The 11,655-nt window shown below is 39.7% G+C and overlaps 1 protein-coding gene across 1 annotated transcript; it reads left to right on the forward strand.

Moving 5' to 3' along the window:
* The first annotated feature begins 513 nt into the window (after positions 1-513).
* Positions 514-11,013, forward strand: Tsfm (Ts translation elongation factor, mitochondrial). Its single transcript, XM_076853062.1, has 6 exons — positions 514-602; positions 867-1,040; positions 1,748-1,876; positions 2,601-2,723; positions 8,404-8,491; positions 10,427-11,013. Exons 1-6 carry the CDS (start codon positions 546-548, stop codon positions 10,831-10,833), a joined length of 978 nt encoding a protein of 325 aa, XP_076709177.1. The 5' UTR covers positions 514-545; the 3' UTR covers positions 10,834-11,013.
* The last annotated feature ends 642 nt before the right edge of the window (positions 11,014-11,655 follow it).

An 11,655-nucleotide genomic window follows, 5' to 3' on the forward strand; every position in this document is an offset into this window, starting at 1 on the left:
TTGACTTGTGTGAACATTTGTCTTATCCTTGTTTTCTCACTGTGGGATTTCCTTGGAGGGTAGAGCTGTGGTCCGTTTATTCATGTCTAATTCCCCGAAGCTTAGCACAGTTCCTGGCACACAAGTGTTCCACAGATATTTTGCTGATTTAACAAATACTTGCTAAGTTTATTGGAGGGACTCTACCCATCTACCTGCCTCAGGGAGTTTGTCGTGAGTCGTCAGTGGAAAATGAATGTGAAATTACATTGGAAATAAAAAAAAAAAAACAAGTGTCAACCATTCGTCTTACATTATTATTTTGTGACAACTTTATCCTTTGATTTTTCTTATTTTTCCTGTCGCGGGTAAATCCCTGTGAAGTGTCTGAATCTATGCTGTCTCCATAAATTGAAGCTGAATGGAGGTGACTGTGTTCCTCTTGCCAGCAGGTGGAGCCGCTTTTGTTTGCCACGTTCTGGGGAAGAATTTTGACCCTTCCGCCGCGTCGTAGTCTGTCGTTTGGCCCGTACGTCAGCGGGCGGGAGTGAGCCGTAAGTGGCGAGATGTCCCTGCTTCGGTCGCTACGCTTGTTCCTGGACGCGCGGACCGGGACTCTCCCGGTGAGGACACCTGGCCCGGTGCTCACATTGCCTTCCTTGTAGTTTTCCTATGCGCCCGGAGCGCACCCCTTCCTTTATCCCGACCGGCATTCAACTCGGTTCCACCTCCTCCACCGGCATTGACTCTTCTGTGTCCAGCTCCAGTCGCTGCCCTGTCCTCGTCTCCCCAGCCCTAAGGCTGCCTCGGAGCTGACGTGCCCTCTTCCCTCTCCCCGTCTCCTAGCTGCTTCCGGCTTCTCATCCCTGTCTTCTCACCCTCTCCAGGCCGGGTCCCTTGGGCTTCAGTCGCCCCAGCCACGGCACACCATTCACGCTGCGTCCTGGTTGTCTGCCTCTTCTTCCAGCAAGGAGCTCCTTATGAAGCTGCGGCAGAAAACAGGCTACTCCTTTGTAAATTGCAAGAAAGCTCTGGAAACTTGTGGTGGAGATCTCAAAAAGGTTGGAAAGGGATGCAGTGTAGGATACTAGGGTCCAACTTCAGTGTGGAGAAGTGATACTGGGGAGCGTAGGTGAGACCTGTGGCCCATAACCGCAGAAACCTAGATGGAATTCTGGCTTAAACAACCACCTCCACCTGTGTTAGTGGGGAGAAATTGACCCAGGGTTAACGAACCCTATGTCATGCGAGACTGCTTGGTGTTTTCTGCCGCATGGACCTGTGTGCACTCAGGAGTCAGACCCTCTAGGACTCAAATTATGGTGCCTTCACATCAATACTTTGTGGACATTTAAATTAATCTTTCATTGTTGAATCGTTCTTTAAAAAAATATTCAGTTTTTAGTTTTTTAAATGGACACAATGTCTTTATTTTACATTTATGTGGTGCTGAGGATTGAACTCAGTGCCTCAAGCATGCTAGATGAGCACTCTACCACTGAGCCACTGGCACAGCCCCCATAGTTGAATCATTCTTGTCTATATAATGAAAATAATACCATTTTCTCCATAGGGTGGTTGTGAAGATTAAAGTTGTCCAGAGCACCAGTTTCTGCAATCTATACTCAGCATTTAGTGGTGTACTGCCACTAGAATTATAGAATTTAGGGGAAGCAGAAAGAATCAAGGAGCTTGATCATATTTTAGAACATCATTCAGTATAAATTCTGTGACTTCATCATCTGCCCTTCTTCTTTCCAATTTATAGGCAGAGATCTGGCTTCACAAGCAGGCCCAGAAGGAGGGCTGGAGCAAAGCTACCAAGCTCAGTGGGAGAAAGACTAAAGAAGGACTGATTGGGCTGCTGCAAGAAGGAAATACTACTGTATTAGTAGAGGTAAGTTGTTGGAATTTCACATATCAAGAATGGATGGTCCTTCAGTGTAAGGCTTGTAGTTGACCTTTTTCATTCTAAAATAAGAAATTTGAGAATCATAAAGGGTAGTTGGAATTAAACTTTAGAGACCTTAGTTATTAGCTATGGACTCATTTAAGTATAGAATTGCACAGGTGTGGTCTAGAATATTAGTCCTAATATCCTAGAATATTAGTCCTAAATGTGAGTCTAGTGCAGTCTGTACCTTGTCATTATTTCCTGAAAATTTATATTTTAAAGTAGTAACCATATTAATTAGTAGAGAGTATCTGTTTTAGAGGAGGTTTTGGGGCCTTACCTAGTGAAAAGAAGTAGGTGTAATTAGTTTAGAGTAAGAGAAGGGGATAAGCAGGGTGATAGCAAATGTGATTTGGAATTGAAGGAGGCTGGAGAAATGAGGTGTGCAGTCAGAGGCAAGTGGTCAACTTGTAGTGAGCCCTTCACAACATTATGGAACCCCCTCTGAATGTGTATGTTTGTGCTAATTCATTGGCACAGAAAGAATCACTTCATTAGTTTCTGGCCTTGAGCAAGAGAGGAACTGAAGCTTTAAAACTCTCCTGGAGTCATTTGTTTTTGCTGAGTCTGAAGCTGATTCTATCAACATCTTGGTTTACTGCACAACCTTAGGGCACTTTTAGAAACAATCAGTAAACAACTTATACAACATCATTTATCCCTACAGGTAAACTGTGAGACAGATTTTGTTTCCAGAAATTTAAAATTTCAACAGTTGGTCCAGCAGGTAGCCCTGGGAACCATGTTGCATTGTCAGAGCCTAAAGGATCAACTCTCCACGTACAGTAAAGTGAGTTTGGAGGTTGTCTTCAGCATGCTGCATTTGTTCCTGTTTTGGTGTTGGGGATGGAATTTAGGGTCTTGTGCATGCTAAGTATGTGCTCTACCACTGTACTAAACCTCCAGCCCCTACTGTTTTTCTATTTTTTACCCCACTACCCCAAACTCTCTGATATCACTCTCTTGCTTCACATTGCTGCTTATATGTTATCTCTTTGGGGGAGGTGTATTTCCCTTTTGTTTTTCTTTCTCCTTAGTCTGCCTTATTTAAAATTTTTTTATTATAGTGCCCATATGTTACATTTATCTACTTATATATTGTCTGTCTCCCCCCATAGAATGTAAGCTTCATGAATTTGTTTTTTCACTGCTATATCTTTGGTGAAAGAGAAGTGGGGGCTGCATTCAATTGGAGCTTAGTAAACCTTTGTTGAATGAATGAATGAATGTCCATTGGATGGGATCACACAAATTAAGCAAAACCATCTGAGGCTTCCTATTCAGAAATCTGGAATGCCCTGAGGAAAGTGTTTCCAAGTGGGGAGATTGGAAGAAGCACAATTTGGGAGAGTAAACATATTCTGATTCATAGAAGGGTAAAGGAATGAATTAATCAGTCTGCCTTTGATTCAGTATTATTGTCAAGACAAAAATGATCCAACCACTCAATTACATTTTTTTGTGTGTTCATTATCATTTATTTCTTTTCTTATTTATCCTTCTCTTGAGATTGTGTGGTAAATGTTAATTGTTACAGCATTAATTAAAAAGTCCTATTTGGGCTGGGGATATAGCTCAGTTGGTAGAGTGCTTGCCTTGCAGGCACAAGGTCCTGGGTTCAATCGCCAGCACCACCAAAAAAAAAAAAAAAAAAAAAAAAATGTCATTTAGCCAGTCTTAGTGCTGCATACCTGTAATCCAGTGGCTCAGGAGGCTGAAACAAAAGGATCATAAATTCAAACCTTGTCTCAGAAACTTAGTGAGGCCTTAAGCAACTTAGTGAGATCCTATCTCAAAATAAATAAAAAAGGGCTGGAGATGTGGCTTAGTGGTTAAACACCTCTGGGTTCAATCCCTGGTACCCAAAAAAAAAAAGTATATTATATGAAAACTGTGTTGCATTAATTATTATTTGGGTGCTGGGTGGGTGCTGGGGATTGACAATACCCAGGACATTATACAGGGTAAGCGGTCCCCACCACCTTTTTTTTTTTTCATACTAGGATTGAATCCAGGGGTGTTCTACAATTGAGCTATATCTCCAGCTTTTTTTTTTTTTTTTTTTTTTAACTTTTTTATGTTTTGAGACAGGGTCTTGCTAAGTTGCCAAGGCTGGCCTTGGACTTGATCCTCCTGCCTCAGACTCCCAAGTAGGTAGGATTATAGGCGTGTGCTACTGTGCCTGGCTAACAACACTCTTTTTTTTTTTTTTACAATTGTATGCGTAGATGGATCACTTGAAGTATAAATTCTTATCCTTTTTAGAGACACAAGTGCTTAGGGATCAAATCCAGGATCTCACAAATGCTAGGCATGTGCTCTACCACTGAGCTATGCTATGAGCCGTACGTCCATCCCCATGAATTCTTTTTATTTTTGGAGGCGGTACTGGAGATTGACCCAGGGATACTTTAACACTGAACTTCATCTCTAGTCTTTTTACTTTTTATTTTGAGATAGAGTTTTGCTAAGTTGCTGAGGATCTCACTAAGTTCCTAAGGCTGGCCTCCAACTTGGGATCCTCCTACTTTAGCCTCTCAAGTTGCTAGTGTTACAGGTGTGCACCACCAACTATGGGCGTCCCCCTAAATTCTATATCTATTTTTTTCTCTTTTTTTTTCTTTTGGTCTAATTTTTTAAAAAAGTTTGTATTTTGAAAAAATTCAAACTTGTAAAAAAGTTGCCAATGTTCTGCAATAAATTCCAGTGTACTCTTTGTTCAGATACACCATTTGTTAGTATTTTACTGCATTTGCTTTATCTCTTTATATACATATTATCGTTCCTTTTTGTAGGAATATCAAATAGTATTTTTTTCAGATCATCACATGACAAGGCACATAGTGACTATTGGGTTCATTATTGGTGATGTTAACTTTGATCCCTTGGTTAAGGTAGTATTTGCCAGATTTCTCCACTGTAGTTGCCACATTCCTCTTTTTAATTGACAAATAATATGTATGAGAGATTCTTTGAGACTCAGTTGTTCCTCAGAAGACTTTTGGATAATGCTAGTTTTAGCATTCATTGATTATTCTTGCCAGGATCAGTTTTTACTACAATGGTCATTTAATGGTTATTTTTCTTTTATAATTTCTTCTGTATGCACTAATTAGTTGCATTCTACCATTAGAATTTCCCCCTCTTTTCCCTTATTTAATGATTTATTTAGTACCAACATTGACTCATGGATTCTTATTTTAGTTTTAATTAGTTTTTGATTACTGGGGGTTGGCAACTACACTGAGCTATAATAATCTATGAATTTGACCAGTGCAAATCAAACCTGTACAAGCTGGCTTTAATGTCTTTTTGATATGTCTTTATTATTTTCTGAGTATTACCTTCTTTTTGGCATAACAAAATATTCTGGGTTTATATCCCTGCCCCATCCATGGAATTGGCCACTTCTCCAAGGAGTCCTTTTCTTTTCTAAGTGGACACAATATCTTTATTTTGCTTTATGTGGTGCTGAGGATTGAACCCAGTGCCTCACACATGCTAGGCAAGTGCTCTACCACTGAGCCACAACCCCAGCCCATGATTTTTGTTTAATGGTACCAGGGATTGTGTCCAGGAAAGTTCTATCCACCAAACTACGTCCCAAACTTTTTAAAAATTCTCCTTTGAGACAGGATTTCACTAAGTTGCCTAGGCTGGCCTGGAGCTTGTGATCCTTCTGCCTTAGCTTCCCAAGTAGCTGGGATTATAAGTGTGTGCTACAGTGTTGTCCTCTTCCCCCATTCTTTGAGGTTATGTTAGTCATTTGAAATACAGTTGGGGTTTTCTGTTTGTTTAGTCAGTTTTTGTTTTCATCCCAGATCTTTGTTAATTTGATTTGATTTTTGACTATGGAAAACATTAACAAAGTTCCAAAAGCTTAAAATTATTTAAAGAAAAGAAGTATACCCAGAAGTCCTACTCCCCATTCTATCCAGTTCTCATTATTCCTATAAATAACCAACTTCACTGGGTTATGGTTATGCTTTCAGTATTTTTTTTTTTTTTGCAAAGTTAAAACGTGTATATGTACACACACATGCATATATATATTCCCCCCCACAGATATTTCTTACAATGATGATATAATGTGTATATATCCTTTCCTTTTTTGGTACTAGGGATTGAACCCGGGGGTGCTTTACCACTGAGCTCAACCCTTTTTATTTTTAATTCTGAGACAGGCTCTCACTAGGTTGCTGAGGGCCTTGCTAAGTTGCATAGGCTGACCTTGAACTTGTGATCCTTTTGTTTTAGCCTCCCGAGTTGCTGGGATTACAGACATGCACCACCAGGCCCATCTATGTATACTTTTATTTGTTTATTGGTACTTGGGGATTGAACCCAGTGGTACTTTATCACTGAGCTATAGCCCTGGTACTTTTTAAAAAATTATTTTGAGACAGGATCTTGCTAGATTGTTTAGGGCCTCTCTAAGTTGCTGAAGCTGGCCTTGAACTGGTTTTCCTGTTTTTTTGGTTTTTTTTGCAGTGCTAGGAATTGAACTCAGGGCCATATGCATGGTAGGCAAGTGCTCTACCACTGAGCTACATCCCTAGTCTTGGCCTTGAATTTGTGATCCTTCTGCCTCAGCCTCCTGAATCACTGGGATTACAAGTGTAATCCTGGAATTATATATACTTTTAATCTGCTTTTATCACTAATAATATATCCTAGAAATACTCTATAGCAGCTCCTGGAGATCTTTCTGTTTCTTTTTTTTTTCAACTGCATAGCAGTTTGTTGTGTGGATATGCCATAGTTTATTTAATCAATTCTTCTGTGGGCATTGAGGCTGATTCCAAAATACTCCTTTTTTCCTTTTTGGTACTGGGGACTGAACCCAGAGTGTTTACCACTGAACTAGATCCCTGCCCTTTTTGAGAGAGGGTCTTGCTAAGTTGCTTAGGGCCTTGCGAAGTTGATGGAATTGACCTGGAATCTGCTATTCTCCTGCCTCAGCCACCAAAGTTGCTGGGATTACAGTCATGCACCATCAGACCTAGCTCTGATTTCAAATTTTATGATTAGAGCTGGGTGTGGTGGCACATGTCTGTAATCCCAGTAACTCAGACTGAGCCAGGAGGATCATTAGTTTGAGGTCAGTTTGGGCAACTTAGTGAGAACTTGTCTCGAAATAAAAAGGGCTTAGAATGCAGCTCAGTAGTAGAGCACTCCAGGTTTAATTCCCAGTATTATATATTGCAAAAAACAAACAAACAAAGAAAACCCCACATTATTAGAAATAATTGTTTAATGAATAATCTTGTACATATGTACTTATATCTAGGTATTTTGGTTTTTTTTCTTTTCTTTTTGGTGGTGCTGGGGATTGACCCAGAGACTTGTGCCTGCTAGGCAAGCACTCTACCAACTGAGCTATATTCCTAACCCTTATGTCTAGTTTCAAATGTATCATAAAATTCTTAGAAACTGCCAGGCATGGCAGTACATGCCTGTAATCCCATGTATTCAGGAGGAAGAGGCAGGAGCATCACAACTGAGGCCAGCATCAGCAACTCAGACTCTGTCTGAAAACTAAAAAATTAAGAAAGGGCTGGAAATGAAGCTCAATGGTAAAATGTTCTTGGATTCAATCCCCAATGCCAAAAGGGGGAAAAATGTCAGAAACAGAACTGCAAGGTTAAAAGGTAAACATATATATAATTTTGTTAATTATTATCTAATTTTCTTCCTTTGGATTTGGGATATTTTGCATTCCCACCAACAATTTGTAATTCTCCTAGGTTTAATGTTTGTGTGAAAATATTGTGCCTGGTTTTTAGTAATTTATATTTTAAGAAGTTAGGTTAGGGGATGGGAGTGGAATGGAATTGGGGATAGTATAGTGATAAAATAATTCATAAAAACAAGACTGTTAACATTTTTTTTTTTTTTTTGTACTAGGGATTGAACCCAGGGGAACTTACCCACTGAGCCACAGCCCCAGTCCTCCTTTTTATTTTTTATTTTGAAGCATGTCTTCTCTACATTGCTCAGGGCCTCACTAAGTTGCTAAGGCTGACTTTGAACTTGCAATCCTCCTGCCTCTGCCTCCCAAGCCGAAAAAAGAGATTACAGATATGTGCCATCACACCTGGCCTGTTATCAGTTTTTAACATTTTTGGCTTAATGAAAATATTATCTGTTTCTGCTTAGTTATCTTAATCATTTTCTTAGAAATAGATTATTTTTGCCAGTTAATAATTTTTTTGGTGGGGGGTACCAGCGATTGAATTCAGGGGCACTAGACCACTGAGCCACATCCCCAACTCTGTTTTGTATTTTATTTAGAGACAGGGTCTCACTGAGTTGCTTAGTGCGTTGCTTTTGCTGAGGCTGGCTTTGAAATTGCAATCCTCCTGCCTCAGCCTCTCAAGCTGCTGGGATTACAGGTGTGTGCCACCTTGCCACTATTAATAATTTTAATAGTGCAAAACTGATTCGTGTTTGTTTTCTTGTGCACTTAGGGCTTCCTGAATTCCTCTGAGCTTTCTGGACTTCCAGCTGGGCCTGACAGAGAACGCTCTCTCAAGGATCAACTGGCCTTAGCAATAGGTAAGTATTTGTAAGGATTCTGGAAACTGGAAATTAATGACTAGATCTTTTGATCTTTGCTGTTCCTCCAATATTTCCATGGAGAATTGCAAGCTCCTGTGCCTTTCATCGAGCCAGATGATATGAATGTAAGAAATAGGTTGTGTTAGGTGTTAGGGAGCAATAGGCAGTTTGAAGTGCTTCTCTGCTGAAGCTAGCACTAGCACCAAACTCTAGCCACCTGTTATATATTAGGGTAAATGGAGTTCCAGTGATTACTGGATTCCTTAAAAGAATTCAGAATTATAGGCAGAAATCTCAGTTTTTAACTGTTTGCAAACTAAAATTATTTTCATCATTGTGCCAGCCAAACAAAGTGTGGCTAAGTTCCAGTTGACTATCTCTTTATATGACATAGGGAAAATAGTACTTTAAAGGTAAGTTTTTCTTCTTTATAAACAGTTCTAGGAATTTTTAGGGTCATTGTTTTTAGGGATTTGATCTCAAGATCAAGATCAAGATCAAAACCAGATGGTTCTGAATTTGTAAAGGTATGTTCTTTTAGAGCTCACTGATGTTGGGAATCAAATCTAGATCATTATGGTGGGAGTAGCAGGGATTTGCTTGTTTTCTGTATCCTTAGTGGAGGAAGGAAAGAGGGCTGGGATTGGAATTACTGGGATTTTTCTGCTTCTCTGCAGTTTCTAGTCAAGATGTTAGTTCTGTTTTTATCAGATCATAGTATTTATGATATTCCAGTGAGTCGTAGATGAGAACCAGCAGACTGTTACATATTAAGAAACAGGTGATTAAGAAATTAATTATTATTAAGAAATTCTGGAAGAACTTATTAAGAAATTCTGGAAGAACTGGGTGCATCAGCCTTGTAAATTTCAGGGAATTAACAATTGGGTAGATGTTTTAAGACATTTTAAAATTTGTTTTGGTTTCTGGATTCTCCCTTTTCATAACTTTTAGCTTTAGTTGTGGTTAATCCAGACATATTTATCCTGACCACTTTGTTTATCCTCCTCCTCCTTCCTACTTTTTGGTTTATTTGGACTTCTGAGAATGGCATCTGAGAGAAAGGAGAAAACTGCAATCTGTTTTTGGTTCTCATAATTCTGATAATGTCATCCTTTTGTTTTTAAGGAGAGGAAGTCAAAACTATCAGATGACATGGCTTTTGGATTTTCTGGGACTTTTAGTTGTAGATCTTTTCCTGATACAGTGAACGATGAGTTGTTGATGTCAGTTATGGTTATAGGGTAGGGATAGTAATTCAGTGGTAAAAATCACTTATTTGCTTTGGAGTCAGATCTGAGGTGTTTTTTTTTTGTTGTTGTTGTTTGTTTGTTTGTTTGTTTTTTGTGGTGCTGGGGATTCAATCCAGGACCTTGTGCATACATGGGAAGCACTCTATCAACTGAACTATATCCACAACCCAGATCTCAGTTTTAAATCCAGCTCTGCCATGTACTGTTGGGTGGGTTACTTAAGCACTAGTCTAAACCTAAGTTTAATGTATTAATAATAGCTAGCCTTTAAGTGCTCACTATGTGCCAGTTACAATAATAAAATACTTTTGCATATATCACCTTATTTATTTCTCTCTATAACCCTGAAGGTTTATAGACCAGGAAACTAAGGCTTGATAAATTAGTAAATAGGGTTATGTCATTAAGTCTCTTGCCCAAGGTCATATAGCTAGCAAGACATAGAACTAAGACTGTGTCTGAGACACCATAGCTTCTGTTTTAAATACTAGAATACCTATCACATAATGCTTCTTCAAGTACTCCCCTACCATGCCCCTGGTTCCTCTTTAAACAAAACTGAAAATTATATATCTTTGAGGAAGAATCACCTTCCAAATTTAGACTCTTTGTGCATACATTAATATCACCACAGGTATTATATTCTGGTGATGTGTTGTTTTTTGTTTGTTTTTAATAGGGAAACTAGGAGAAAACATGACTCTTAAACGAGCTGCATGGGTGAAGGTGCCACCTGGGTTCTACGTTGGCTCTTATGTCCATGGAGCAATGCACAGTCCCTCGCTCCACAACCTGGTGCTGGGGAAGTATGGGGCCCTGGTCATCTGTGAGACATCTGAACAGAAAGCAAACCTTGAAGACCTTGGCCGCCGTCTTGGGCAGCATGTGGTGGGCATGGCTCCCCTTTCTGTTGGCTCCCTGGATGATGAACCCGGGGGAGAGGCAGAGACCAAGATGCTGTCCCAACCATACTTGCTGGATCCCTCCATCACATTGGGACAGTATGTGCAGCCCCATGGGGTTTCTGTAGTAGACTTTGTGCGGTTTGAATGTGGAGAACTTGAAGAGGCAACAGAGGCTGAATAGGTTCTAGACACTTTTGACTTAGGAGAAAATGTTTACTTTTATTTCTGGACATCATAACAAAAAGAAGAAATTGCTCAAGCCTCTTCAAACCCAGAACTTGTCAACTGAATTTTTAATGAAATTATATAGTTCATGGGGTAAAGTTAATAAATAAAATATTTTTTCCTTGTTTGCATGCTATTGGATTTTCCTTGTTTGCATAATACTTGGGGGATTGGACCCAGGGACACTTAACCACTGGGCCACATCCCCAGCCCTTTTTATTTTTTAATTTTGAGACAAGGTCTAAGTTGCTTAAAGCCTTGCTAAATTGCTGAGGCTGGCCTTAAATTTGTGATCCATCTTTTGAACCACTGGGATCACAGGCATGTGCCACCACTCCCTGCTGGGTTTAGCTGTTTATTATTTTATTTTGGGGGGTATTGGGATTGAATTCAGGGCACTTGACCAGTGAGCCACATCCCCAGCCCTATTTTTTTGTATTTTATTTAGAGACAGTGTCTACTGAGTTGCTTAGTGCCTCGCCATTGCTGGCTTTGAACTTGCTATCCTCCTGCCTCAGTCTCCCAAGCCACTGGGATTACAGGCGTGTGCCACCACACCTGGCTTATTTTTTAATTTTAATTTTAATATTTTTTTGTATGTGGTAATGGGGATTAAACACAGGGCCTTACACATACTAGGCAAGCACTCTGCCACTGAGCTACATCCCAGCTCTTTAAAAAAAAATTATTATATTTTGAGACATGGTCTTCCTAAATTGAACAGCCTGGCCTCAAAGTTGTGATCCTCAAACCTCCTTAGTTACTGGGATTACAGTGT

The sequence above is a fragment of the Callospermophilus lateralis genome, chromosome 4 (assembly GCF_048772815.1).
Source record: "Callospermophilus lateralis isolate mCalLat2 chromosome 4, mCalLat2.hap1, whole genome shotgun sequence".
NCBI lineage: Eukaryota > Metazoa > Chordata > Mammalia > Rodentia > Sciuridae > Callospermophilus > Callospermophilus lateralis.

Bases quoted from the DNA above. Each gene is read 5' to 3' on its own strand.
- Tsfm (XM_076853062.1), top strand. From the start codon at position 546: ATGTCCCTGCTTCGGTCGCTACGCTTGTTCCTGGACGCGCGGACCGGG. The intron at 603-866 runs GTGAGGACACCT...CACCCTCTCCAG, and splicing joins CGCGGACCGGGACTCTCCCG to GCCGGGTCCCTTGGGCTTCA. The intron at 1,877-2,600 runs GTAAGTTGTTGG...TTATCCCTACAG, and splicing joins ATACTACTGTATTAGTAGAG to GTAAACTGTGAGACAGATTT.